The sequence below is a fragment of the Prinia subflava genome, chromosome 19 (genome assembly GCF_021018805.1).
Source record: "Prinia subflava isolate CZ2003 ecotype Zambia chromosome 19, Cam_Psub_1.2, whole genome shotgun sequence".
Lineage (NCBI taxonomy): Eukaryota > Metazoa > Chordata > Aves > Passeriformes > Cisticolidae > Prinia > Prinia subflava.
In genome coordinates, this window is record NC_086265.1 from 4,032,122 (window position 1) to 4,058,231 (window position 26,110).

Consider the following 26,110-nt stretch of genomic DNA (forward strand, 5'->3'; position numbering starts at 1 on the left):
TCAGCTGGAAATCCTGCGCTCTGTCAGCTGAGGAATGCTCTGGAGCATGCAGAGGTTAGCTATGGGGTTTATCAGTAACTGATGTTTTCTAATAAACCATCCTGTTCTGCAATTAATAAGGATTCAGAATTCATTAAGGAGCTGTCTCAGGTCCAGCAGTGGCAGTAAATCTAAGCATGAAGAAAACTCTGAAATTTAGATCTAAAAGCCAACAACTGAGAGAATGAGCACTTCAGTGTCTGTGCTCTGACCTGACAGGATCTGAGCTGGGTTTTACCATCCGAAATTTCCCAAGGGAGGTGGAATTGTTGCTGCTTCCCTCCCTCATCCACCGTGTCTGGGGTTCAGGGATGAGCACAGAATTTTGGGCAGCATCTCTGTGCGTGTGAAACAAGCTGAGACAGCAAAAGGGCCCTTCCTTCGAGTAAAAAAGCTCCAAAGAAATGTTTTATGCTCCAAGTCAGGTGCCTGAACGCTTGGGTGCCTGCTGCAACCTGGGAGCACTGGTGTAAACTGGGAATTAGCGTTAGCTAAAACCTGGCTAAAACCTGGGCCAGGCTTGCTGGCACCCACCCAAAATCCGAGCTGCTGGCATGAACCTGACGTGCCATTGTTTTATTCAAGCTGACGTGGTGAATGGGGCTCTTTTTCGGCCCATATTCTTTACCTGTCTCGTTGTGTTAAAGTGGGGAGCGCCCGGGGGCAGGTGGGCCCAGGCCCCGGCCCCGCTCGCAGGCCTCGCTCGGGCCCGGCGCGGCCGACGGGGACCCCGTGGCACAAGAAAGAGTTGCTAAGAACAAATCTCTATTGTTCCCCGTCATCTTTAAATGAGTGTCAAAGTAGGCAGGGGGGCTTTGACCGTTAACCGCACAATTTAGCCGGCCCCTTGTGTCCGGCAGCCCCCTCCGCCTTGGAGCTCCTGGGATGAGAAAAGGCGGCCTCAGCCCCTTCTAAATGGGCCAACTCTTCTCCTTTGTGTGCAGACTGCCCAGTGTGAAATCCGCAGTGACGTTAAATGTTTTCTAATGAATAATTACTGAAAGGAAATGGAGGAATATATGTGTCATGGATTGTAGCGCGTTAAAATGTTTTCTTTTGGGCACAAAAATGTTGTCCTTCAGCAGCGCCGCGATTGTTTCAGGGAGCCTTTTGTGGGGGTTTGGATTCTCAATGGATTATCTGTGAGCGCTCGCTTTTCCAATAGGAATCAAAAGGGTCCTTTGGCAAACTAATGTTTTTCAAAATGGCAGCCATGAAGCCCATTTAGTATTTAAAGTTTGGGGTTTAAAGAAATGTTTGAACTCGGGAGATTTTCTCACTTTTTTTCTTTCTTTTGATTTATGAAAGTGAAGTGGTTCACCTCGACCTCTCCTCTATTGAGAAAGACAGACAGTCACCCTTTAACAAGTCTATAGCAGACCATGCCCTGGAGACAGACAAGAGGCCTTAAGAACTCTTGGCGTTTCCCTGGGCTGTTGATTAACCTTAAAACCCTCTTATTCTGTATTCTTTTGAACAGAAATTAGGTTACAATGTGTAAATTTTTCCACAGTATAATTGTATTTATGAATTCTCCTGCCTCGAGGAGTGTGTACAGTAGTGCCAGACAGTCCAAGTGCCTCCCTGCACACACAAAATATCCCTTTTTCCATGGCTGCTGCATTCCCAAGCATGGTCCATGTCCAGCATTCCAGTTCTGTTAGAAATCTGAACGAGGTTTCCAGAGATCCAGATGAAAAATCTCAGTGAAATATCTGAAAATCATCTCGTTTAGTTGGCTTTGCTGTGGCGGGACGAGCGTAACTTGGTCCTGTGGTGGAATCTGCCCTGCTTTAATCCCTTTTTTATGGGGTTCTCATTTATCTGAAAACTATGAATTCTCAGGAGCCACACCAAGGAGGGTGGGAAGGGGGAAAGTGTTCCCGCATTGCCCCGAGCTGGCTGTTCTTCCTGGGTGGGGATGTGTCACCCCAAGTCCTGCTGCCAAGACCTGACACTCTGAATTTCCTCTGGGGACAACTGGATGAGTCCTGACTGCTCCTGGAGCAGACACGGGGCATCCCCACGGAGCTCTGCAGTGCTGACCTCGGGGTCACTGCCGGAGGAAGATCCAGGATTGCCGGGACGTGGCCGTGCTCCCCTGCTGACCCTGCCAAGTGCCTCTGGCAGAACATCTTCCTTTCCCATTCTCCGTGGTCACGGCCCCTTGGGCCGATTCCTCCGGAGAGCCGAGGGTTCCTTGTTGTGATCCCTGCAGCCCAGGGCTCTTAATGAGCGAATTCCTGGAGCACACGAGGGGAGCAGGATGGGTCAGGGAGCTGCTGCCACTGGCAGTAAATGAGTATTTCCAAAACAGAGCTCCCACGTTCCTGAGGGAATGTGTGTTAACAGTGCTGCTCCCAGCTCAGCTGTGCTGGGCTAGCCTGACACTCTTTATTTTAAATCTCGTGTCTATTTTAAATCTCGTGTCTATTTTAAATCTCGTGTCTATTTTTTATCTCATGTCTCTTTTGAACTCCAGGGATGTTCACTTTCTGCACCTCTCCGTGGCACCACTTTCATATGCTTTTATCTCAGGGCTGTAACTACAGAGGATAGGCAAAATTAAAAAGTTTGGTGTCACAGAAATTTCCAGGATGCTGAAGATGTGTTGGAGGGGTTTAGGTTGGATATCAGGGAAAGGTTTTTCCCGCAGAGGGTGCTGAGCACTACCCAGGCTCCCCAGGGAATGGACACAGCCCTGAGGCTGCCAGAGCTCCAGGAATGTTTGGATAATGCTCTCAGGGATTGTTGGGGTGTCTGTGCAGGGCCAGGAGGTGGATGATGACCCCTGTGGGTCCCTCCCAGCTCAGGATATTCCATGATTCTGTGGTGCCAGGTGGAGACAGAGCTGAACAAACAGGCCAAACTGGGCTTTAGGATTTCTGTGTCCAGCCTTAAGGCTTGAAGTGTTGAAGGGGATAAGAAGGAGAAGTTTTTTACAGAGATCAGAACAGAAATGTGCTCTGGGTGGGAGGAATTAACTTTCTGTTACTGAACTCTGATTCTATTATTAAATCCTGATTCTGTTGGGAAACACAGGGTTCTAAACAACCTGGCTGACAAACGGGTGCTTTTTCCACTTCTCTGTGAAAATGTGCCTTATTGAGGGCTTTTGTATTTTAAGGTTTGGATGGTTCTGTTCATCACCAATATTTAATAGCTGAGGATAATTCAAAATTGCCTTTGCCTGGCTCATGCTTCGAGGCACGAGGGAAAAGATCCAGCTCCTGAATGCTGCTGTAAGACCAAGGTATCCTGTGGCACAGGAAGGGCTCTTCCATTTCTGGAGAACCTGATCCTGCCACAAATCCCTTTAAGAATTCATCGTCCAGCGAGGTGGGACTTGGGTGGGAAGCTCCTTAAATACAGAACTCATCATTCATGGAAGCATCCTCTGGAGAACAGAGATGTTCCCTGGTGCTGCTCGTGGATCTCTGGTTTCCCAAATGGATGGGATTTACCCTGCTGGAAATGATTTGGGGAAATCTCTGTTGTTTTTGTCTTTGACAGCTGGGCAGAGTTAGGAAGAGCTGGCACCAAGTGGGAGTTGGTGTCCGGCAGGAAAAAAATCATTTTTGAGGGGAGAAAACTGCCTGTTGCATATGAAAGTTAAAAAAAGAGAAAGAAAATCCATGGAAACGGCGACTTAAACTGGGTTTTGCAGTGACCTCTAGTGGGAGCCAAGCCAGGAGCTGCGGGAAGGGCTGAGGAGCGCTGGGATGTATTTTGTGCCTGGATTTGCCCAAATTGCCCATCGGGAGGGTCAGAGCCCGTGGGTTCATCCCCAAAGGCAGAACATCCCCAGGGCTCGGGTGCTGCCAGGTCTTGGATAATTCATCAAAGCGGGAGGATGGCGCATCCCTGCCCAAGCAGGGAGCAGCAAACAGCCCAACACACGATCCAGGGAATCCCTGGGCTTCAATTCCAGCCCCGGGCACTCTGTGGAAGCAGCACGGGCTGGACAAGGAGGCGAGGGGAGGGTGCAGGTAAAGCAGGACTCAGGTGTGACAAAACCATCCCGGGATTTGCAGGGCGCTGGAAGGGAAATCCGGCAGCTCTGGGATGGTTTAGGGGATTGGAGGATCCTGGAGGAGATTTTCTGCTCTTTTGGGTGGAATTGGTGGCCCCAATAAACCTGGATCTGCTGGGTTGAAACTTCTGGTGCAGTTTCCTGTGTTGGTAGGAGCTACGAGGCTTTTAAAGGTCCACGGGGTGAGCTCACACCCGCCTGAGGCTCTCACCTGCATGGTTTGGGCTTTTCCAGAGCTTCCAAAATAGCTGTGGCCTCATAAGTGATCCTCCTCCCCCCTGCACCTTTATCTCTTCTGTTTTATGACATTAAACCCAAGAAACATCAACAGAGCATCAACTGAAAATGAAGTTTTGATCCTCCAGTGAAGATAAGTCATAATTTTGCAAAGTTTCTTTCTTTCTGTTTTTAAAGTTGTTTCCTTGCTTCAAACTGGTACAAACTTTGTCAAAGAGATTGTCCTGTTCTGTCTGACTCCTCCTCAGGAGCTGCAGAGCTCAGGAATTTGTGCTGTGATCCCACAGAGCTCCCCAGAGTTTCCCTGTTGACAGACAAATCCCTGTGGGAAAAGCAAAACCCTTCATTGTAGTGAGGGAGAGGTTTTCTGATAAAGCTCGTGTCTTTAGGCAAGAAAGAAATCTCCTGGCTCCTGAGTGGTGAGGGAAGGGAAATAATCCTCTAAAAGAGCAGTGTTTGCTGGGGTCACATGCACCGATGAGTCCTGGGGCACCTCTTCTTCAGGGAAGCTCAAAACCTGCAGAAATGAGTGGGGACAGGGCAGTAAAGGGTGCTGAGATCGTAAAATTATCAGCACCAGCAAAATACTGAGAAAATCTGGGTGCAAAATAGCCCAGAAAAGAGTCCAGAAGTTTTGTGTGTGGGGGAGCAGTGTCATTTACCCATTAACAGACACGTGAGGGAAGTGGGTTAAGGAAACCTGAGCAGGCAGGTGCTGAGGGGGAGTCAGGCTGATCCTTTCCTGCTTCCCAGCTGGGAGAGAAAGGAAAAGTGGCTTGTTCTGAGAGCCTGAGAGCTCTGTCAAATCAAAATCCTATTATTATTATTATTATTATTATTATTATTATTATTATTATTATTATTATTATTATTATTATTATTATCTCTCCCCCTTCCATGTTCCTCCCTGCACTGGCAGTGGGGTCTGTCCAGGTGTTGGTTTGAGAAGCAAAAATCATCCTTTAGTTTGTCTTCCAAACCAAGGGAGCCTGAGCTAAGGACGGGCACAACAAATGGATGAGAGTGGTCACATGCAGGGGAACAAAAATTAATATTAAAAGGAAAAATTAGGGAACTTTCTGACAGAAAAGAGAAGTGATCACAATCAGGTCATGCCCTGGCTAAGGAAAAATGAGGAATTCTGTATCTTGCCAGTCTGGGGCTCGGGACAGTCAGCAAAGCAAAAAATGGCATTCCTTGTGTATGAAGTGAGTGCAGGTCTGATTTATTTATTTTTTCTTTAAATAACCTGCTTTCAGGGGATCTTTCTGGAGTGTAGTGGTCTTGTTGCTACTGAACATAAATCTCAAAACTCATCTCAGTCTCAAAGAGATAAACACAAAGAGCAGGCTGGACTAAAAAGAGAATAACCTCAAAATTCCTGTTTAAGAGCTGATTTTTCTGATCCTGCCTCAGTCATAAAGGATATTGTGTGGTTGGGTCCTTTGCTCTTCATTTCCCAAATCCACCAAGCCCCAGTGTCCACCAGTGCCTGCAGGTTCATCCCAAAAATCTCCCTCAGGCTTTGCCAGAGCTCAGCAGGAACATTTGATTTTGTGCCTATTTCCAATCTGCAAAGCTTCTGCTTTCGAAAAATCGGAATTAAATTTAAAAAGGGGACAGAACCTGCCTTGGCCCCACACAAACAGAGCACCGCCGTCCTTTCAGTGCTTGTTGAAAACCTCACACACAAGCACAACGTCCCCTTGAGCAGTGGAGCAGCAAAATGGGACAAGCCAAGGTCCCCAAGGGTGGGAGGAGAACAGCAAAGGTGCTGGGCTGGCGAGCACAGCCCAGAGCCTGCAGAGCTGCTCCAGCCACGCTCCTCCCCTAATTGCAAACCTGGAACCTCCAAGGGACCTCACTCCAAGGCAATTTACTCCAAGGTAAGATGCTCCAACTGTGCTGAATTCATTTCATGTCCATTTACGCCTTAGGATAGGAATTTGTCTCTGAATTGGGTGCTCCTGGTGTCTTGTGAAAACAAACCAAAAGGAAACCCTGAAAACTCAACTTTCGCATGGTATTGCCATAAAATGTGTGTGATGTAGACAATTCCATATGAAATACGTAGACAAAAATGGGGTTTTTATTTGCTAGCATGAAATTAGCAGCTTGGTTTAAGTAAATAAAAAACACAGTTTATTCTTATAGCCTGGGAGTCCAGCGTGACCCTCAGCAGTGAGAATTTCCCAGCTAAATTCAATTTCTACCATAAAGAATCAGAAGTGGAGGGGGCAAGGTTTTGTCAGGCACAGCCTTTTTTGTATCTCTCAGCCCCTGGACAGGGATGGGGGATGCTGGGCAGGGTTTAACCACCCCCAAGTCGCTCCCTGAGCAGTTTTATCAGCAGTGGCCGTGTCTCGCTGGCGTGTGGGGACATCTGCTGCCAGCACTGAAAGCTGACGTGGAGCTGCTGCCGGGAAGCACTGAAAAGTCACATTTTTGTGCAGAGTGGTGCTGTGGGATTAATCCTTTTTTGTCTACAAGTCAAGCCCCTTGCAGCCTTTTCCAGGGATTCTCCATCTTCATGCCTAGATCAGTACAAAGGGGAAAACCAAAGGATTTTTCTGGTGCCTCCCACTGTTTATTCCAACTTTGTGCCTGGAAAATTCTGCCTAGACTGACCTGCTGAGTATTCAGGTCCCGACTGCACCTCCAGGCCTGGGATTATCTCAGTTTTTATGGAAACCAGGACCTTCCTCCCTGCTCACAGCAGCGAGCCTGGGACGTCTGGACTGTGAAGAGCTTGGATGGAATTGGCATCCTTGGACAAGCTGGAATTGTGATATATCTGCATGACCTGTGCAAGGCTGAGATTTTTCCCTGGGGGAAGGGCCCTCTCTGCCCCCTCCTAACCCTGCATCCCACAACCTTTGTGTTGTAGAAGGAAGAAGTGGAGGAGAACGGCGACGCCAACATGGAAGGGGCTCTGATAGCCCGGGACAAGGTCGGGGTGCAGGATTTTGTCCTTCTGGATTCCCACACCAGCGAGGCTGCTTTCCTCAACAACCTCCGGAAGCGCTACCAGGAGAACCTCATCTACGTAAGTGCTGCTGAAATGTCCCTGAGGTGGCCCTGTGGCAGCTGAAATGTCCTTGAGGTGGCCCTGTGGCTGCTGAAATGTCCCTGAGGTGGCTCTGTGGCTGCTGAAATGTCCCTAAGGTGGCCTTGTTGGCCAGGTCCAGGAGGAAGAGCTGAGTATCCTCTGTGCATCTAACAAGGAGTAATTTATCATCCAGGAATAATTTATCTACTTTAATTTGTGAAAATAAATCTCAGCTTGCTCTGAGTTGCCTTGCAAAGGATGGACAGGACATGGGAGAGGGAACGCTGTATTGAAGGAAGGCAGGACGAGGTTGTCTGTATTTTGTATTTTGTGTTGTGTTCACTTTAGTAGGAAAAGGGTCCTGGAAGCACCAAGAGATCCCAAATCCTTGCATTTAAATTGCCAGGCTCTGAGCTTGCTCTCATGGTTCAGCTTCACTCCTACCCAAGGGGATTTTGGAAGAAGTTTGCTATTGGTTTGGGAAAAGTTTGGTTTGGTTGGTTTAGTTCTCTCATAACAAGTTGTGTACCAGCTTTGTCATTAGGTTGTGGATAATGTCCTGAGGTACTTGGCTCTTCCTTTGGGATTTTATTGTGGAGCAGGTGTCTCTGGATCCTCCTTTGGGATTTTGGGGTGCAGCAGGTGTCCCTTGGCCGCTCCTTTGGGATTTGGGAGTGCAGCAGGTGTCCCTTGGCCGCTCCTTTGGGATTTGGGGTGCAGCAGGTGTCCCTGGCTCCTCCTTTGGGATTTTGGGGTGCAGCAGGTGTCCCTGGGCTCCTCCTTTGGGATTTGGGGGTGCAGCAGGTGTCCCTGGATCCTCCTTTGGGATTTTGGAGTGCAGCAGGTGTCCCTGGGCTCCTCCTTTGGGATTTGGGGGTGCAGCAGGCATCCTGGATCCTCCTTTAGGATTTGGGGGTGGAGCAGGTGTCCTTTGGGATTTTGGAGTGCAGCAGGTGTCCCTCAGCTCCTCCTTTGGGATTTTGGGGTGCAGCAGGTGACCCTTGGCTCCTCCTTTAGGATTTTGGGGTGCAGCAGGTGACCCTTGGCTCCTCCTTTGGGATTTTGGGGTGCAGCAGGTGTCCCTTGGCTCCTCCTTTGGGATTTTGGGGTGCAGCAGGTGTCCCCACCGGGCTCTCTCTCCCTGCAGACCTACATTGGCTCTCTCCTGGTGTCTGTGAACCCCTACCAGGAGCTGGACATTTACACCGTGGCTCAGATGAAGCTTTATCGGGGCGTGAACTTCTTTGAGCTGCCCCCACACCTGTGAGTGCTCCCCTGGGATCTCTGGGGGTGTTCCTAATTTGGGATTTCCCACTAATGCACCACAGGGGCTGTCCACAGTCCCTAGGCCTGGTTTTACTGAGTCAGGCTCAGCTTTTGAGCCCGGCTTTAGCAGTGAGTGTCCCTGCCTGTGGCAGGGGTTGGAATGAGGTGATTTCTACCATCCCTTCCAACCCATTTTGGGATTCCATGACCCTGTCCAACACTTGTAACTCTAAACCAGGAGTAAAAACTCCTGGAAGCCTTTGCTATTCTTCCCCCAGTGCCATTCTGTGGTAGTTTGGTTAGGAAGTAATTTTTTTAGGAAGTTATCATTTGACAAACTAATTAGAAAGGGATATGTCTTTGTAGATTTATAGGGATAAATATTATCCCTATAAATATTAAATATTAATATTGGGAGATCTTGAGAAGCTTCTTTTTTTTAAAGTAATATGAAGCCCTTCACTCCTAGAGAAAAAAAGAGATCTCTAGTTTTAAAGACAAAGATAATTTTAAAGACAAAAAAAGAAAATTTTTGTTTTATACTAAAACATCCTTAAACAATACCCCCAATAAACTACCAAACCCACGTAAAACCATTTAAAAAGCTACCAACAAATAAAATCTCACAAAAGTTTCTTTCAAACAACTACAAATTCATAAAACCTTCCTGATGGATATTTCCCCTCCCGTGCCCGTCCCAGCTATGCCATAGCTGACAACGCCTACAGGGTGATGTGCAGTGAGTACAACAATCACTTCATCCTCATCTCTGGGGAGAGCGGGGCTGGCAAGACAGAGGCATCCAAGAAGATCCTGCAGTACTACGCTGTCACCTGTCCCACCACGGAGCAGCTCCAGACAGTCCGGGACCGCCTCCTGCTCTCCAACCCCGTCCTCGAGGTGAGAAATCCAAGAAAGCCCCAAAATGCAGAGGGGTTGGAGCTGGTGGCTTCACTGCTCGGGGATTCCCTGCAAATCTGCAGCTCTGAGCGAGAGTGGCCAATATTGGCACAGCCTCTGAAAGAATATTTGAAGTTTAGTGTAATTTAGTGTTCGAAAATTTAAATTTGGGTGCTCAGTTTGAGGACAACTGAAAGGAAATATAAGAAAACTGCAGCGTGCAGCAGTTCCTTGGGGCCTCAGTTATAGGTTAGATTAGGAAAAGGAATAATTTGTTTAGCTGAATTCCACTTTAAAGCGATGGAAATGCATTAGTTTGTATTTCTTTAAACCAAATAATTCAGTGGCACTTGGCTGGAGCAGCAAATCTTGGTTGCTGGACCTGGGGGTGAGGCTCCCAGTGAGGTGAGAGGTGACTTTCCCCTCTCTGTTTATCCCCAGGCTTTTGGGAATGCAAAAACCCTGCGCAACGACAACTCCAGCAGATTTGGGAAGTACATGGATATCCAGTTTGATTTTAAGGTGAGAACAAACTCAGTGGAGTGCTGGGAAAAGGAGCTGTGGCTGAGAAACCTCCTGGATGCTGAGCAGGCAGCCCAGGATTTATGAATTCTTACCCTGCACATTTCTGACCCTGTTTTTACAGACCTTGCATTTTGCAGGTGAGGTCACTGGTTATCCATCCTGGAAACTTCCAGCATTGCTGGCAGTGCTGGCAGTGCTCCATGGAGAGCTGATAGAGATTTTTAAAGCTCAAGTTACTTTTATAGCACAGCAAATCCTTGTGCTGTTGCTGGACACTCTCAAACAAAAGGTGGCTGATAAATGACAGCAGAATTTGGCTTTTCCTGAGCCTGTTCCTCATTCCTGGGAGTAAAGAAATGGCAATCACAGGGATTATTTGTGGTTTTTTGGTGTTGATCTGCCTGCTTTGCTCTGCCAGGGAGCTCCAGTGGGGGGACACATCCTCAGCTACCTGATTGAGAAATCCCGAGTTGTCCACCAAAACCATGGAGAGAGGAATTTCCACATTTTTTACCAGCTGCTGGAGGGGGGAGACAAGGATCTGCTCTGCTGGCTGGGGCTGGAGCGCAACCCCCAGAAGTACACGTACCTCATCCAGGTCAGTGGGAGCCTGCACTGCTCCGTGGCTCCTTCAGGAATTGCAGGGATGGAAAATGCACCTTGGGCAGAAGTTTTTCTTACCCTAAAAATAAAGGATGGCTGGAGGATCAAGCTCTGCACAGCTTCAGCCCATTTGTGGTGACGCTGTCTGCACTCAGGGGTTTGATTTATTTGGGGTTTCCAGTATAAACTGAAAGATTTGATCAAAGGAGCCGTGTTCAGGATTAATAACAGTGAAAAAGCTCACTGAGGGGACTGGAAATGAAAGCAGTGTGGCCAGAAATATCTCTGTTTGCTGATAATAAATGTTCTTTATCAATTAATTGTATTAATTCATCTTGCTTTTACTGCCTAGGGTCGATGTGCCAAAGTGTTTTCTATCAATGACAAGAATGACTGGAAAATAGTCCGGAAAGCTTTTTCCATCATTGACTTCACTGAAAAAGATCTCGAGGTACTGCTTGTTAAAAGGGACTGAGCAAGGGGATTTCAGAGAGGAGGGCACTGCTCTTCTCCTGAGCTGATGGGAGCAGCCGTGCCTGGGAGAGGGTGAAGGGTGGAATAGGACACACTTGGGGTGGTCAGCACCTGAAGGGGCTGACAAGAATCGTGGAGAGGGACTTGGACAAGGGCCTGGAGCAGCAGGACAAAGGGGAATGGCTTTCCACTGCCAGAGAGAAAGTTTGGATTAGATATTGGGGAGAAATTGAGTCCCTGACAGAGGTTACCCAGGGAAGCTGTGGCTGCCCCATCCCTGGAAGTATCCAAGGATGGACGGGGCTAGGAGCAATCTGGGATAGTAGAAGGTGTCCCTGCCCTGGCAGGGGTGGAACTAAATGATCTCTGCAGTTCCTTTCCACCCCAAACCACTCTGGGATTCTACGATTCTGTGGGACTGAGGGAGTGGATGGTGAGGAGCACGATGCCAGCGGCGGTCCTGGGTTCTCTGGCTCACCTCCTTCAGCCCAGCCAGAACTCTGTTCATTAACAATAGGAACAGTCAGCACCACCCCACGGGGCTGTGGGAACCCGGTTCTAATGGAATGTCTCCCGTTATCAGCATCTCTTTGGAATCGTTGCCAGTGTCCTGCACCTCGGGAACATCCAGTTCGAAGAGGACAGCAACGGCCACGCCATCATCCGCGACGGCTCCCAGATCAAGTGGATTTCCAAGGTGCAGAATTCCCAGTGCCAGGAGGAAAACCTTACCCTTGCCGTGATTTTCTTAGTGATACAAAATATTTAATCCCAAAGGCGCAAGGATAACTCCAAAAACACCCAGCTCTTGTTGTAAACCATCTTGGGTTTTCTGCCTGAAATTTCCCTCTTTCCTGTGGCTCCGGGATGGGGGTGGCTGGGGGTTGTGCCCCGCTCATCACACAGTGCTGCTTATTTAAACAGGACCTGTGGCTGTGCTCTGAGCTCAGGTATTTCTCTCCCTGCAGCTCCTGGGTGCTCACCTGTCCATCCTGCAGGAGGCTCTCACCCACAGGAAGATTGAAGCCAGATCCGAGGAGGTAACAGGGAGTTCTGTGTGGTCCCAGATTAATCTGGGAGACCTCCAGCATAAAGAGCCAGTTCTGAGTGTAAACCAGATCCCTCTGACTGTCCCTCTCCTTCTCCACATCCCTTTCTTCCAGCCTGAGTCATTAAACTAAAATATATTTGAGTTTTATTGCTGAACAAGGCAGGAGCTGTTAAAAAGCTGGGACTTGTATTTGAGCCAAACAATTTCCCCTTGCCCAGTCCATGGTGCTTCCTGGGAAACTGGGCTGCACAAACAGCGAAAAACACTGGTAAAAAACGCTCTTTGAACATTTTATATTTTTATTTTAATGATATAGAAGTAAAAGGAGGTTGGAATATTTTCCCACTTCATCTAAATTAATACTCACCAAAATGCAGTGCCTCAAACCTGCTGGCAGGTGGGGTACACCAGACTGGAGGAACACTGATGGAAAACAAAGCTGTTAGGAGAATGAGGGAATTCCAGAGTGGTTTGGGTTGGAAAGGAGCTTTAAGATGATCCCATTCTAACCCCCTGCAGGAATAGCTGCACTCCAGGGGTGGCTGGAGTCCTGTAGGACACTGTGGCTACTTCTCCCAGCCCCAGATGTGATCTGGCTGTGCAGAGGTTTGCTCTGATGCCCCGTGGTGTTTGTCCCCTCTGGGATATCTTTATTTCCAGGTGCTCAGCCCACTGAACGTGGATCTGGCGTTCTACGCACGGGACGCCGTGGCAAAGGCGATTTATGGCAGGACTTTCACTTGGCTCGTCAACAAAATCAATGGCTCTCTTGCCAACAAGGTTGGTTTCTTGTCTGGGGCCCTGAATGCTCCTAAAATGCTGAGCAGCTTCTCCAGAGAGACCCCACAACCCTCATCACCAAATATCTTGGATGCTGGATAATTGCTGCTGGGGCATCCCCCAGCCCGGAGCTGGAAAACCCTTTAGTTACTTTCTGTTAAAGAGCAGTTAATTAAGCAGTTTTAGCAGTTCATTACCTGCTTTAAACTGGCTTCTCCACTGATATTTCTCTCAAAGAGAAAGTTTGAAATTCAGGTGAAAGCAGCCACGTGCAATGGCAGAGCAGGGGTGTTTTTGACAGGACTCGACTCAGAAAACAGTTATTGGCCTGCTGGATATTTATGGCTTTGAAGTGCTGGACACAAACAGGTACAGGCTGTTCCTGGGATTTGGGGTGACCTGGGAGTACAGGACATTCCTGGATGAATTTTTGAGTGTGCCCTCAGCCCAGCAGGGTGAGGCACAGGGCACTAAACCTGGGTGCAGGGCTTTGCTGGACCCCAGCAAAAGCTTTACCTTGGCCTGCAAGTCTGGTTTGGGCTGTGGTGCAGCAGTGTGGGAGCAAGGGGTGGGTTTGTTTGTGTGGGAATGGGGGGTTTGGGCCATGTGAAAATGGGGGATTTTCTCCCTGTGGAAATGGGGGTTTGGTCTCTATGGGAAGGGGTGGTTTAGCCCGTGGAGGAAGAAGCCAAACTGCCCCTGGAACACATCAAACCTGCTGCTCATTTAACCTCCCTGAAGCTTTGAGCAGTTCTGCATTAATTACTGCAACGAGAAGCTGCAGCAGCTGCTGATTGAGATGACCCTGAAAGCAGAGCAGGAGGAATATGAACTGGAAGGCATTGAGGTAAATTATATTTCCCCCTCCCTTTTCCCTTTGAACTGCCATTACACTGAATGCTTTTGATCACAATGTGATAGTCATCCTGCTTTTTAAGTTTGTTATTGTTCCCATGGGAAGGGTAGGGTTTGATTTGCAGGGGTCTCTTTCTGTAGCCCTTTTGAAGTGCAATTTAGCCCAGACTTAATTGACGTCATTTAAGGAGGAAGTGGGACCTTCCCCAAAACTCAGATGCTCAGCAGTGACAAATCCCTGGAGAGGGAGGGATTCCAGCAGTGTAGAACATGGGAAGATGGAGAGGATTTGTGCAGAGAACAGGAGGGTGGTGTGGGCTGCTGGAAGCAGGAGAACTCTGGAGTGGGATCGTGGATCACTGTGCTGTCACCTTTTCCCTCAGTGGATCCTAATTCACGCCCCTCATTTCAGTGGGATCTGAGGCTGTGTCTTATTTAAGTTCCAAAGAACTTAAAAAATTGCAAAGAAAAGGTCTTAATTTAAAACTGTTCTTCCTTTTTCCCTTTTCCAGTGGGAACCAATCCCATATTTTAACAACAAAATCATCTGTGACTTGGTTGAGCAGAAGCACAAAGGAATAATTTCCATCCTGGTAAGAACACAGTTTGTACTAAATTAAAATGCAGGCCTGTGCCTTGCTCTAATGGTCCTGAATCACATTTTTCCCTCTGATTATGGGATGGGTGTGTGTTATCCAGAGCATAAACACAGATTCCTGTAACAAACACCTGGAGGATGAGGCAGAGGATCTGGTTTTGGGGGGAGTTAAAGGTGGGGGATGTTCTGCTTCCCCTGCAGTGGAGCTTTGGGGGTGTGGGACAAAGTTGTCCTAAGTGTTGTTGAGGAGGGAATATGAGATTGGAGCAGCTCTGATCCAGTGCCTGCTGTTCCAGGATGAGGAGTGTTTACGGCCTGGGGAAGCGACTGATTTGAGCTTCTTGGAAAAGCTGGAAGAGAAAGTAGGAGATCATGCCCACTTCGTGACGTATGCATTTACCCTCTGTATCCTACCCCAGACCCTTCCCATCCCACATCCATCCACAGGGGAGGGAACAGCCTCTGCCTTGTCCCAGGGGGAATCAAACAGCCCATCCCGTGTGTGATACTGGAAATCTCCCCTGGTGGATCCAGGGAGGTGTGAGCAGGGCTCTGTCCCTTCACTGCTCTGAGCTGAGCTTTGAGTCCGTCATTCCACACCAAAATTAGGGATTTGGCCCAGGATTTTAGCCCAGGAAGGTTGAATGGTTTTGGCCATAGGTGGCTTTGTTCCCCATGGACTCCAGGGAAAGCTGAACATGTTGTGACAAGGAGCCAAATACCTGAGGCTGAGGGGGATGTGTAAATATTTACACTCAATGTGTTCTGTGTGAGCTTGGAGTACGAAGAGGAGACAAAATGCTCGTGCTCCTCTCCCCCAAATGGGTGACATTTTGGTTGATACTCCATTTGGAGGGGTTTTGGATCCCGTTTTGGTGGCAGCTGAGAGCGTTGGCGCAGGGCTGTGCTGGCACCTCCCTGCAGGAGCTGCTGAAGGGCTGTGACAAGTCATCAATTGAGAGTCGCAGTGCTGAGCTGTCACTGTTCCCGCAGCTCTGAACTCCACCACAGCCAAGTGGAAAATTTGTAGCCAACTTCCTTGTCACCACAATGTGCCTTAATGCTGTTTCTGCCTGATTAAAAGCTTTAAATAGAAGTGCTGGAGCTGCTTCCACGGGATCTGCTCTTGGAAGGAGCTTTGATACACGAACGTGCTGTTGTGACACTCAGCTCTGCTGTTTGTGACTGCTTACAAAGCTGAAAATTCAACTGTGAAGTTGCTCTTTTTTTCTTGTTTGGCTCTTTTTTTCCTCCCAGGAATCCTTGCTTTGTAAATATTCCTGCTATTCTCGAACATTTGGATTCCTCCTTTGTATTTGGGTTCTTGCTCTAGGGCAAAATGTCTGAAATCCTTTCCCGTTGCCCCCGGGTTTGCTTTGGGGTTGAGGGAGCTGGTGGGTTTTCCCCCCACATAAGCAGTAAAAATGTATTTAAATGGATATCATGGGAAGAAATCTTAATATTTCTGGAATGGGTGATCACTGCCAAGTGGCACTGAGTGGATCCCAGGTATCCTGAGGAGTCTGTGGGGGAGATGATCAAAGGATCACGGGCCATAACTCAGCAGTCAGAGCCCCACCAGCAGGACCAAACACCACATTTCCAGCCACCCCCTGGCTGTGGCTCTCCCCAAGCTGAGGGAATCTCTTTGCTGCTCTTTCTCCTGGTGTTTTGTTGGGTTTTCCCCCCCGGCAGGCGCAAGCTGGCGGATCAGAAAACGCGGAAATCCATCGACTGGGTGGATTTCCGCCTCCTCCACTACGCGGGAGAGGTCACCTACTGCGCCGTGGGTGAGTGGGGACGGCCACCTCGGGGCCCCCGAGCCCCCAAACTGCTGTGGGTGATGATGGCTCAGTGGGAAGGGGCATCACAAAATACCTGCCCTCTGCAGAGACTGACCTGGAAATCTTAAATGGCTCCAGTGAGAATTTTGAGGATGCAAATGTTCAGATTTTATTTTTTTTCTTAATTCAATTTAATTTTTTTTTTTCTTTTAGGATTTCTGGAGAAGAATAATGATCTGCTGTACAGAAACCTGAAGGAGGTAAGCTTGGTGCAGGAGATTTATTTACTCTCTGTAGCAAACAAAAACCTCCTTTTTTCTCTAGCACTGATCTTTAGGCACCTCAGGGCTGTGCTGCTCCCAGGAGGAGTAGAAGGGCTGCTCAACAGGGAAACTTTTATCTCCTCCTGTTTCAGGTGCTGTGCAACTCCAAGAACAGCATCATCAGGGACTGTTTCCTCCTGTCAGAACTGGACAACAGGAGGAGGCCAGAGACTGTGAGTTGTGTCTTTAGGCTTAATTCTGAATATCAGCTCAGCTTTAATTACTGATCCCTTCCTCAGTCCTGATGGCCATAAATTAAAACAAGTTCTGCCTCAGCCTGAGGAGGAGCTTTCCATGGAGGGTGGCAGAGCCCTGGGACAGCTGCCCAGGGAGGGCCTGGAGTAATCCCAAATCCACCTGGACACGTCCCTGTGTCACCTTTGGGTGACCCTGCTGTGGTAGGGGGTTGCACTGGGTGATCTCCAGAGGGCCCTTCCCACCCTATAAACTGTGGGATTCCTGCACTAGGTGGATGTTTTTGCTGCCATCCACCCCTGAGAGCTCCTTGGAAGAGGAGCAGTGGTGCTGCTGAGACAGCAAAGTGACATCCCATAAGTGACATCTCCCAAGGAGCTCTGAAGGGCTGCCTGGTGTGTCCAGCTGTGTGGCCAGGGCTCAAATGCTGACCACAACTGACCACACCCCAGAAACTCCCGATGCACCATCAGCTTATGCTTCCAGGTTTAAGCTGGATGCAGGGAGTCCACTTCACTTCCTGCAGGGAAGAGTTCCAGAGCTCAGGAGGTCCTTTTGATGCTGTCTTAGGTTGCAACCCAGTTCAAGAACAGTCTGACGAGCCTGATCGAAATCCTGATGTCCAAGGAGCCCTCGTACATCCGCTGCATCAAACCCAATGAGAACAAGGAGCCTGGTGAGGCTGGGGCTGAAGGCTCTGCTGAGGCCCAGGAATGGCCAGAGGGGTTTGTTTGGAGCAGGATGCAGAATTTATACGTTGTGTACACATGTTTGTGTTTATATAGAAATAGTTTGGTTAAGCTGGCTGCAAATTTATCCCCGTGGGTGATTGGGGATTTGGTTCCTTCCCAAATTCCCCCAACACATGGGCATGTGGGTGAGCTACCCCAGGCAGATCTGAGCAGTGAAGGTGTGCTCTTGCTCCAGGGAAGTTTGATGATTTCCTGATCCGACACCAGGTGAAGTACCTGGGGCTGATGGAGCACCTGCGGGTGAGACGGGCCGGCTTCGCGTACCGGCGCAAGTACGAGCTCTTCCTGCAAAGGTGAGGCAGCTGCTTCCCCTCTGGCCACGAAATCCTGCCCTCCTGAGGGCTGCAGAGCAAGCAGAACACGAATCCCAGCAGTGGGAGTTGTCAGCAGAACGCCTTCTGCTTCAAAAATCCCCTTTGCTGTGCCTCGTCTGCATCACTCTGACCAATGTTGGGAAATCTTCTGGCTCGAGAGGAGCAGAAGGGATTTGAGGAGTAGTTTCGGGAAGTTCTTCAAACTTTAGGTGGTTTGCATTGTTCTCCTGCTGATCTTTCAGGTACAAATGTCTCTGTCCAGCTACCTGGCCACACTGGCACGGGCCAGCAGCAGAGGGTGTGGAGACACTCATCAAACACATTGGTTACAAACCTGAAGAATACAAATTAGGAAGGTAAATTCCTTGCTCTGGCTGCTCAGTGTTTGCTGTCCTGGATCCTCTGTCCTGTCTGTGACAGGAACAAGGAGAGACATAAAACCCCCCGTTGCACAAATTTCCTCGTTATTTTTACCTGTTTCCATGGGAACTTGGATCCAACCTTGGGGTTTTTTTCCATCTCTGGGTTAGGGCTCCAGTTTCTCCTGCTTCCCTGGGCAGTTTAAGGCAGCTCAGGGCTTGGGTGGCATTACTGTTTGGGGGGCTCTGAGCCTGCTCAGGGCAGCTGGAAGGATGGCTCCCCATGGATAACCTGCTCCTGGCCTCTTTTTCAGAACCAAAATATTCATCCGTTTCCCAAAGACCCTGTTTGCCACAGAAGATGCCTTTGAGTACAGAAAGCACCTCCTGAGTAAGGTTCCAGTTCCCTTGGTTGGGGACTTTGTTCCTGGCTCTGGGTTGGATGGGGCTTGGAGCAGCCTGGGATGGTGGAAGGTGTCCCAGCCCATGGCAGGGGGTGCAGTGGGATGGGCTTTAAGGTCTCTCCCAGTCCTGGCCTGCATGGCTCTCAGAATCCATGGAAAACTCAGTAAAGTTGTTCCAGGCTGGGGAGAAATCCCTGCTTGAGTTGTGGATATGTGGCTCCTTTGGAGCTCCTCACTCCTGTGAGTGCCTCCCTGTCTGTGCCCAGATGCACCAAGTGCCTTTCCCTTGGGATTGGATCTTCTGTCTCATCCTAGGGGTTCCTGTTCCTTGAAAAGCAAAACTGAAGGGCAGGGAGGCTTCTGGTCCTTCTGTGGTCCCTCTGTCCCCTGTGCCATGGAGTGCAGGAGCTCAGCTCCTCCCCGTCCTGACCCTGCAGGGCCAGTGATGTCTCTGCCTTCTTTCCAGTTTCAAGACTCCAGGCCAAATATAAAGGATTCCTTGGGAAAAGAGCATACCAGAAGAAGAGGAAAGCAGGTAGGGGCTGTGGAATGGGGGATTCTCTTAGGGCAGGGCTTCCCACAGGAGCTGGAGCCTCGGGAGGTCCTGAATCTGTGGTGCTGTGGGCAGCACTCGGGGCTGTCGGGGTCAGAGGAGGTGGCAGCTGCACCCAGAGCATTCCCAGAGCTTTTACAGAGGTTTTTTTTAAAGAGGTTTTTTTGTGGGTTTTTTTTTAACCTCTTTTTTTAAAGAGGTTCCTTTAGTTCTGTTTGGATCCTCACACCATGAACTGCTCCTGGCCTCAGCTGTGGGAGCAGCTCTGAGCAGCAGCAGCACCTTCTGTCACAGCCAAGGGATGTTCTGGGGTACTGGGGGTTGATCCTCAGCTGCTGGGGGAAAAATCCCTCTTATCACTTATCTAGGAGGCTGATATAAAGTACAGGCTCAAAACAGGGACTGTGGGCAGGGACAAGAGCTGCAAAATAAGCAGTTTTGACTTCTGCTGGGTGAAAGCAAAGGCCAAGGCTCAGGACTGATTCCCTCTTGCAGCAATCAAGCTGGAGGCCTGCTGGAGAGGAGCCCTGGCACGGAGGGCGGCCAAGAAGAGGACGTGGGCAGTGCAGACCATCAGGAAGTAACTGCTCCAACCATAATTCCCAGAATGGTTTGGGTTGGAAGGGATCTTAAAGCCCATCCAGTTCCAGGGGGACACCTTCCACTATCCCAGGTTGCTCCAAGCCCTGTCCAGCCCGGCCTTGGGCATTTCCAGGGATCCAGGGGCAGCCACAGCTTCTCTGGGCAGCCTGTGCCAGGGCCTGCCCACCCTCACAGGGAAGAATTTCCTCCTAATTTTTCTCATGCCCCTCCATTCCCCTCATCCTCCCTCTCCACTCTCCTAACCCAGCTCCTGAAGTAGAGCTGATTCCTTCTGAATTCCACTCCAAGTGGTTTGGCCAACAGAGCTTGGTAAAAACCTGTTAATATTTAGAATATTCTAAAGCTCGAGATCTCCATGGCTGACCCTCAGTGCACCTGAGCTAACACCACTGATCCTCAGCCTGTTGTGTTCATCTGTCCCTCCCCTCATTTCCACGGATTTCTGGAGGTCATGGATATTTTCTGTAGGTTCATAAACGGCTTCATCAATCGGAAGAAACCGCTTTGCCCGGAGAACAGGGACTTTGTGAGGCTTTCACAGTACCACTACCTGATGAAACTCCGAGACCACCTCCCAAAAAACGTCTTGGACACGAGCTGGCTCCAGCCTCCCTCCATCCTGGAAGAGGTGAGGGTTTCTGGAGGCTTTGGGAGAGGTGGGGGTGGCCCCTGTTTGGTGGCCGAGTGTGTGTGCCCATCCCAGGTGGGGAAAATGATCTGCTGCTGGCTCATCCTCCATTCAGAGCCCTTGGAAAACCCCAGGATCTGCTGTGTTTGGGTGGGAATGGGAGGAATAGCACAGTGGTTGGTGTTTCCAAGAGAAATGAGGAAGATCTCTGTTGGTTTGAGCAATAAAAATGGAAAATACGCTGACAGAAAAGTGAACTCCTGACCCCTAATAAAGACAGAATTAATCCCATGGGGTTTTAGGCTCATGGCACAGACAGAGCTGTTTGTACAACTTCCTCACTTTATTTTTTCCTGTTTTTTTTTTTAATGCAGACATCCGAGATGCTCCGGAAAATCTGCATGAGGAACCTGGTGAGGAAATACTGCCGAGGGCTCACTGCCGAGAGGAAAGGGCAGGTAACCAACGCCTGGAATGCAAATGTGGGAGTTCAAACAGTGGTCTCTGCTCCCTGAGAGTCACCTGGGACACAGGCAGCACCTTCTGCTCCAATCAGTCCCTCAGGGATAGGAGCAAACTTCTCATCATAGGAGAGCAAACTCCAGAGCCAGGGATTTCCTCCAGTGTCCCTCATAATGGACAGAGCAGGTGGGGCTTCACTTATGGCGTGAAATCTGCTCTCCATATTAATTGGAAAAGATCCATAGACACCAAAACCCTGTAGGATTTTCCCTGCTGCCCCTTCATTTGGTGTAACACAGGAATAACCCAAAGCTGCTGGAAGAAAACAGCACAGTTCCAAGATTCCAATGAGTCAGGCGGGCAGCGTGTGAGCAGAAGGATGCTCTGGAGCAGCAGTGTTTGCATTGTCCCTGCTGATGTTGCCAGGGGAAGAATTCCAAGGGTAAAGGCTGTTCCTTCTCCCATCAGCTGCAGCAGAAGGTGGTGACCAGCGCTGTTTTCAGCGGGAAGAAGGAGGGGTACCTGGAGAGCCTCAGCCAGCCCTTCCTGGAGACCCGCCTGAGTGAGTCCAGCAAACCCCTGGAGGCCTCAGCCACCTGCTCCTGCCTCTGTAAATCCCTGCTTGGCCCTGCTCTTTTCCAAGAGAAATCCCCTCCTGGCAGAGGCAGCATTGCCTGCCATTGGAGTTCCTGCCTGTCACATCGAGTGACATGAAAGCAGTGAGGGATCTGCAGGATTGCTCTCAAACTGGGGATACTGGGACAGAAGGCCATAAACCTGAGCAGAATTCCCTGGGGGCTGGGATGGGCCAGGCTCTGAACCAACAGCAGACTCAAGAACAGGCAGAAACTCCTGGTGTGAATTTACTTGTCAGGAGAAGTCACCAAAATGGGTTTGGGAGCAGCTGGAGGTGACCACCCTCAGTTGGGAAGGGAGCATTCCAAGGGGAAAAGGCCACTGGGGATGAAGACAGCTAAAACAGCTCCCTGGTGTTTGCTGGGGGTGGGCAGTGTCTGTCTGGGGCTGGGGCTCTGGCACCCACACCCAGTTCCTCTTTCTGGTTTGCTCCTCAGAAGAGAATGACCTCAACCCCAAAGTGCTGCAGCTCATCCGTGGGGAGAACATCAAGGTAAGAGAAAGACAGAACTCTTGGGATTACCTTCACTGGAGTCCTGGAGCTGCTTGCTCACTCAGGGGCTGATGAAGAGCAGTGGAGCCATTTCCTTGCTTTTAAATTGGAGACAGGTCTCAAAATGCACTTAATTAAAAGTTATTTAAGATTCCTTTTAATGAAAGCCTAAAGAACATTCCTAGCCCTGTCCAGGGCAGGAGCAGAGCTGGAGTTTCCCTGCCCTTCCCATGGTTATGGCACAGAGGGCACAGGGGCCCCATCATTCCCAGGATTCTGCCCCCTGAATTTCCCAGTGTAGGGAATCCAGGTCACTGTGAGCTGGGACCTGCAGCTTCCAGTCAGGAAAATCCAAACCCCTAGAGCAGGAGCTTGCAGTAGGTGGAAATGCTGATTCCAACTCGTTGTTTTCAGTATGTGACCCCCGTGATAAAATATGACAGGAACGGGTTCAAGGCACGGGAGCGGCTCCTGGTGCTGACCCAGAGCTCGGCCTACGTGGTGGAGATGGCCAAGATCAAACAGAAAATCGAGTATTCCACACTGAAAGGTACCACTGGGAGTCATTGTCCAAGGCTGGGGGGGACTAGGAGCAACCTGGGCTGGTGGGAGGTGTCCCTGCCCATGGGACAGGTGGAATGGGATGATCCTTTGGGTTGGTTCTTTCCAACCCAAACCATTCCATGGTGATCCTGTGAGTTGTTGTAGGGGCTTCCTGTCCTGCCAGGCGTCCTTTAGGAAGGATGAAATTCTGAAACTTTGTCTTGCAAAGATATTTGAATGATCTGTGTCTCTTTTCCTGGGGGCTGGACAAAGCCTTGAAGGATGATTTTATGAGTAAGAGTTCCTTGAAATGTTTAAATGCAGGAGGGCATCACTTTCTACTGACATAGAGGGGAGAAAAAATAACCCAAACCTTTCCTTGCCTGGTTTGTGGGTATATTTTCATCCTGGCACTGTTGGAACTACATTTCAGGGCTAGAACGGATCCTTCTTGTGGGAAATGGATTTGTAGAGAATTTTTAAAGCTTGATAGAAGGTTCATATAATATGCCTTTTCTCCCTTTTCTGTTACCAAAGGCACCAGGGAAAGGTTTGGGGCAAACAGCTTGTGCAGGGGTTTAAATCACCACTGTTGGAATTGTGGACAACAGGTGACATAAAGGGACCTTCAGAAGATATTTTGAAAATTCAGATTAATTAATCAAAGTAGGAGCTTTGTGTGTTTTGCTCTAAGAATGGGAATATTCTTCACTCATAGGAAGGACAGAGCCCTCCTTCAGGAATGTTCCCCTGTAACCACGTGGAGCTGGAGTCACTGCTCCTGGGGGAAGGAGCTGAGGGTGGTGTGGAGCTGGGTTTGGTAGGCTTTCCTCTGATTCTGGGGTTCTTTTGAAGGGATCTCCACCAGCAATCTGAGCGATGGGATCGTGGTCATTCATGTTCCCGAGGACAACAAGCAGAAGGTGGGAAATTGGGATGGTGGTTAAAGTGAGGTCATGGGGCTGATGCTTCTGATATGATCCTCTAAACTCCTGGAATGACACAATTCCTGATGTTTATTCCTGATGCCTTTACATTTCTGCTGTCTCAACATGAAAACTTTCACTTGGAATATCCCAGCCTGTCAGGGAGTGGTGGAAAATGAGAAGATCCCCCCCGAGCCTCCTTTCCTCCAGGCTGAGCCCCCCCAGCTCTCTCAGCCCCTCCTGGTGTGGCTGATTCTCCACATCCTTCCCAGCTCCATCCCCTTCTCTGGACACACTCCCTCCTCTTTTTAGACCAAATGAATCCTAAATAATCCCTGCAGAGGGTGTTCAAATTGATCACTTCTGCCTGGTGGTCACTGCTCTGGCATTCCAAAGGAGTTCCTCTGCACCATCACGAGCTGGGGTGATGCCAGGTGACTTTATCCCTCTTTTTTTTTTTTGTTTCCAGGGAGATGTGATACTGCAGTGTGAGCACGTCTTCGAGACGGTGACCAAGCTCTGCATACTGGCCAACAAGCAAAGCCTGGTTAAAGTGGTGAAGGGAAGGTAAGGAAGGCAGGAAGGTGGATGGGCAGCACTGGGCAGGCTCAGTTTTATGGGAAAACCTTTTAGGTCAAGACTGTTGACATCACCCCAGCAAACAGTGCCCAAAGCCAGGCAGGTCTGGTGCAGCAGCATCTCTGTTTTCGTGACTTCCAGAGGCACAGGGAAATGAGATTGAATGCACTGAGAAAAAATTAATTATTATAAATTATTTTTAATAATTATATGCAACCTTTTTCCCAGGCTTTTCCCAGGCTAATGAGTCCTTGTACCTTGCTAGGGGTGCTGCTCTGCTCTGACAGCTGCCCCATGCCCCACCTGCCTACCCCCAACTCATTTCTAGGTGATTGTACTTAAACCTCACTTTTTCCTTTCAATTTTCTGCTATGACCTGGGCGTGAGGTCGTGGCTTCAGTGGTTCCACAGGGGATCCCATTAGCCTCAGGGAAGCCAGCTGGGAAGCTGTGGGTCACCTCAGGACAAATGCTCCTCTCTCAGAAGGATTGAGGAGGCCCAAAATGTGATTCCTCCCAGTGCCAGCCCCGAGCTCCTGGCAGGTGGATGCAGTCCGTGTCTCCAGCCTCTCTGGGAATTGGAGCTGGCAGGTGGAACCTGCACTTCTGCTCCAGCTTTTCAGCCTGGCCTTTGCATTTCAGCTTTAATTAGATTTGGTGTGCTCAGTGCTTTCCTCCAGGTCAGATCTGCTTAGCTTCCAGTGCTTAATTGCACCAGGAACACTCAAAAGCCCGAGCTGGGCAGCCTTGTTCCATTCATCAACCCCTTGGGCTGGCTGGGATAATGCAATTGTTTAGGAAATTCACCTAAGCTGGAGGCTCTGATCTGCTCCTCTAACGAGATTTGCCCAGGGAACAGAAATAAAGGGGGTTTAGAGTAAAGCCTCTTGTGGGGAGAGCTCTCCAGGGGCGTTCTGTGCTTCCAGCCTCCGGTTCCGCATCGGCTCCGGGAAGGAGGGGACCATGGTGTTCACCGTGGGGCCAGAGCCTCAGGTCTTCAAGGACAAAACGGGACAGCTCACAGTGGTAAGGCCCCAGCTGAGCACAGGGAGAAACCTGGGCCTTCCTCCTTTGGATTTCCACCTGCAGAGAGCACAGCCCCCAATTCCTGAGACCCCTCCCAAAGCAGGAAGGGACCGCCCTGTCAGTGTCACCTGCACGAGGTGATCCAGAGCTGGGAGCTGCAGCTCCAGGGATTGTGCAGGAACTGGCCCAGGGATGGGGGAGCAAGGCTGGTTCCTGGTGTGGGCACTTAGGGAATTTAGTCTGACCCAAACTCAGTGTGCACCAGTAAAACGAGGCTCCAGGAGATGTTTTCCAGCTCTTGTTGCCTCCCTTGACCAAGTTGTGCCTGAAATGGGTTGGGGGATGGAGGGGAGGCACTTCTTGTCACCCAAGCAGGTCCTCTGAGGAGCTGACAGCTCCAAGGAAGAATTCCAGGTGGAGTTCTCCATCCTGCAGATGAGATGGAGGGAATTGTGTCTATCTACCACCACCTCTCTTCCCAGGCACCTTGAGGATTCCTGATTTAATGGCTCCTTCCTCTCCTCCCAGGTGTCAACCCCGAGAAAGTCTTGATGAGAACCAGTTCCTGTTCCCTTGGCTGGGAACAGAAAGGAGCCTGCAGGATGGGACCAGCCCTCATATCTCCCCTGGAATCTGTGATGCCACAGGGCTGCTGTGATTTGAGAGTTTGTTTGCATCTTTTAGGCTCTTTTTTTTATAGCTTAAAACTATTCAACTATAGATAAATAAAATCCCTGATGTTGCTGTAACATTCCCAGAAGGAGACACTCCTTACATGGTTGCAGGGACATTTATCCCCAAAGTTCCAAGGTAAAATCTCCATCTCTGAGAGGTCAGGAAGGACTAGGACAGAAGCCAAAAGGCTTTTCTAGCTGTACCTGGAGTCACTACTCAGGAGCACTGCAAGAAGTGCAGAGCAGCGTTAACCCTGGTCTAAAAACAACTCTTCTCAAAAAGAAAAGACAAGAGAGAATCTCAACAGCTGGGGCCTCTCCCACAGGGAGGGCTGGGAGGTCAAACTGACATTAATTAAGGTTGATACCTGATATTTCATCCCAGAAGTTCCTCCAGCTGCGCAGCCCATGAGGACATCGAGCTCCAAGCAAGCAATAAAGTGACTC

General features: G+C 49.5%; 1 protein-coding gene across 1 annotated transcript; it reads left to right on the forward strand.

Moving 5' to 3' along the window:
* The first annotated feature begins 7,202 nt into the window (after positions 1 to 7,202).
* Positions 7,203 to 26,077, forward strand: MYO1H (myosin IH). The gene is made up of 31 exons (XM_063415785.1): positions 7,203 to 7,355; positions 8,506 to 8,621; positions 9,326 to 9,524; positions 9,966 to 10,046; positions 10,468 to 10,647; positions 11,005 to 11,103; positions 11,710 to 11,823; positions 12,095 to 12,166; positions 12,838 to 12,957; positions 13,259 to 13,326; positions 13,699 to 13,804; positions 14,325 to 14,405; positions 14,707 to 14,798; positions 16,106 to 16,200; positions 16,408 to 16,454; positions 16,610 to 16,690; positions 17,283 to 17,388; positions 17,640 to 17,757; positions 18,021 to 18,134; positions 18,452 to 18,528; positions 19,008 to 19,076; positions 19,590 to 19,674; positions 20,166 to 20,325; positions 20,700 to 20,783; positions 21,256 to 21,349; positions 21,861 to 21,916; positions 22,331 to 22,466; positions 23,315 to 23,382; positions 23,855 to 23,952; positions 24,890 to 24,989; positions 25,518 to 26,077. The coding sequence occupies exons 1-31, from the start codon at positions 7,230 to 7,232 to the stop codon at positions 25,539 to 25,541; spliced, it is 3,066 nt and encodes a 1,021-aa protein (XP_063271855.1). The 5' UTR covers positions 7,203 to 7,229; the 3' UTR covers positions 25,542 to 26,077.
* Positions 26,078 to 26,110: the final 33 nt, after the last annotated feature.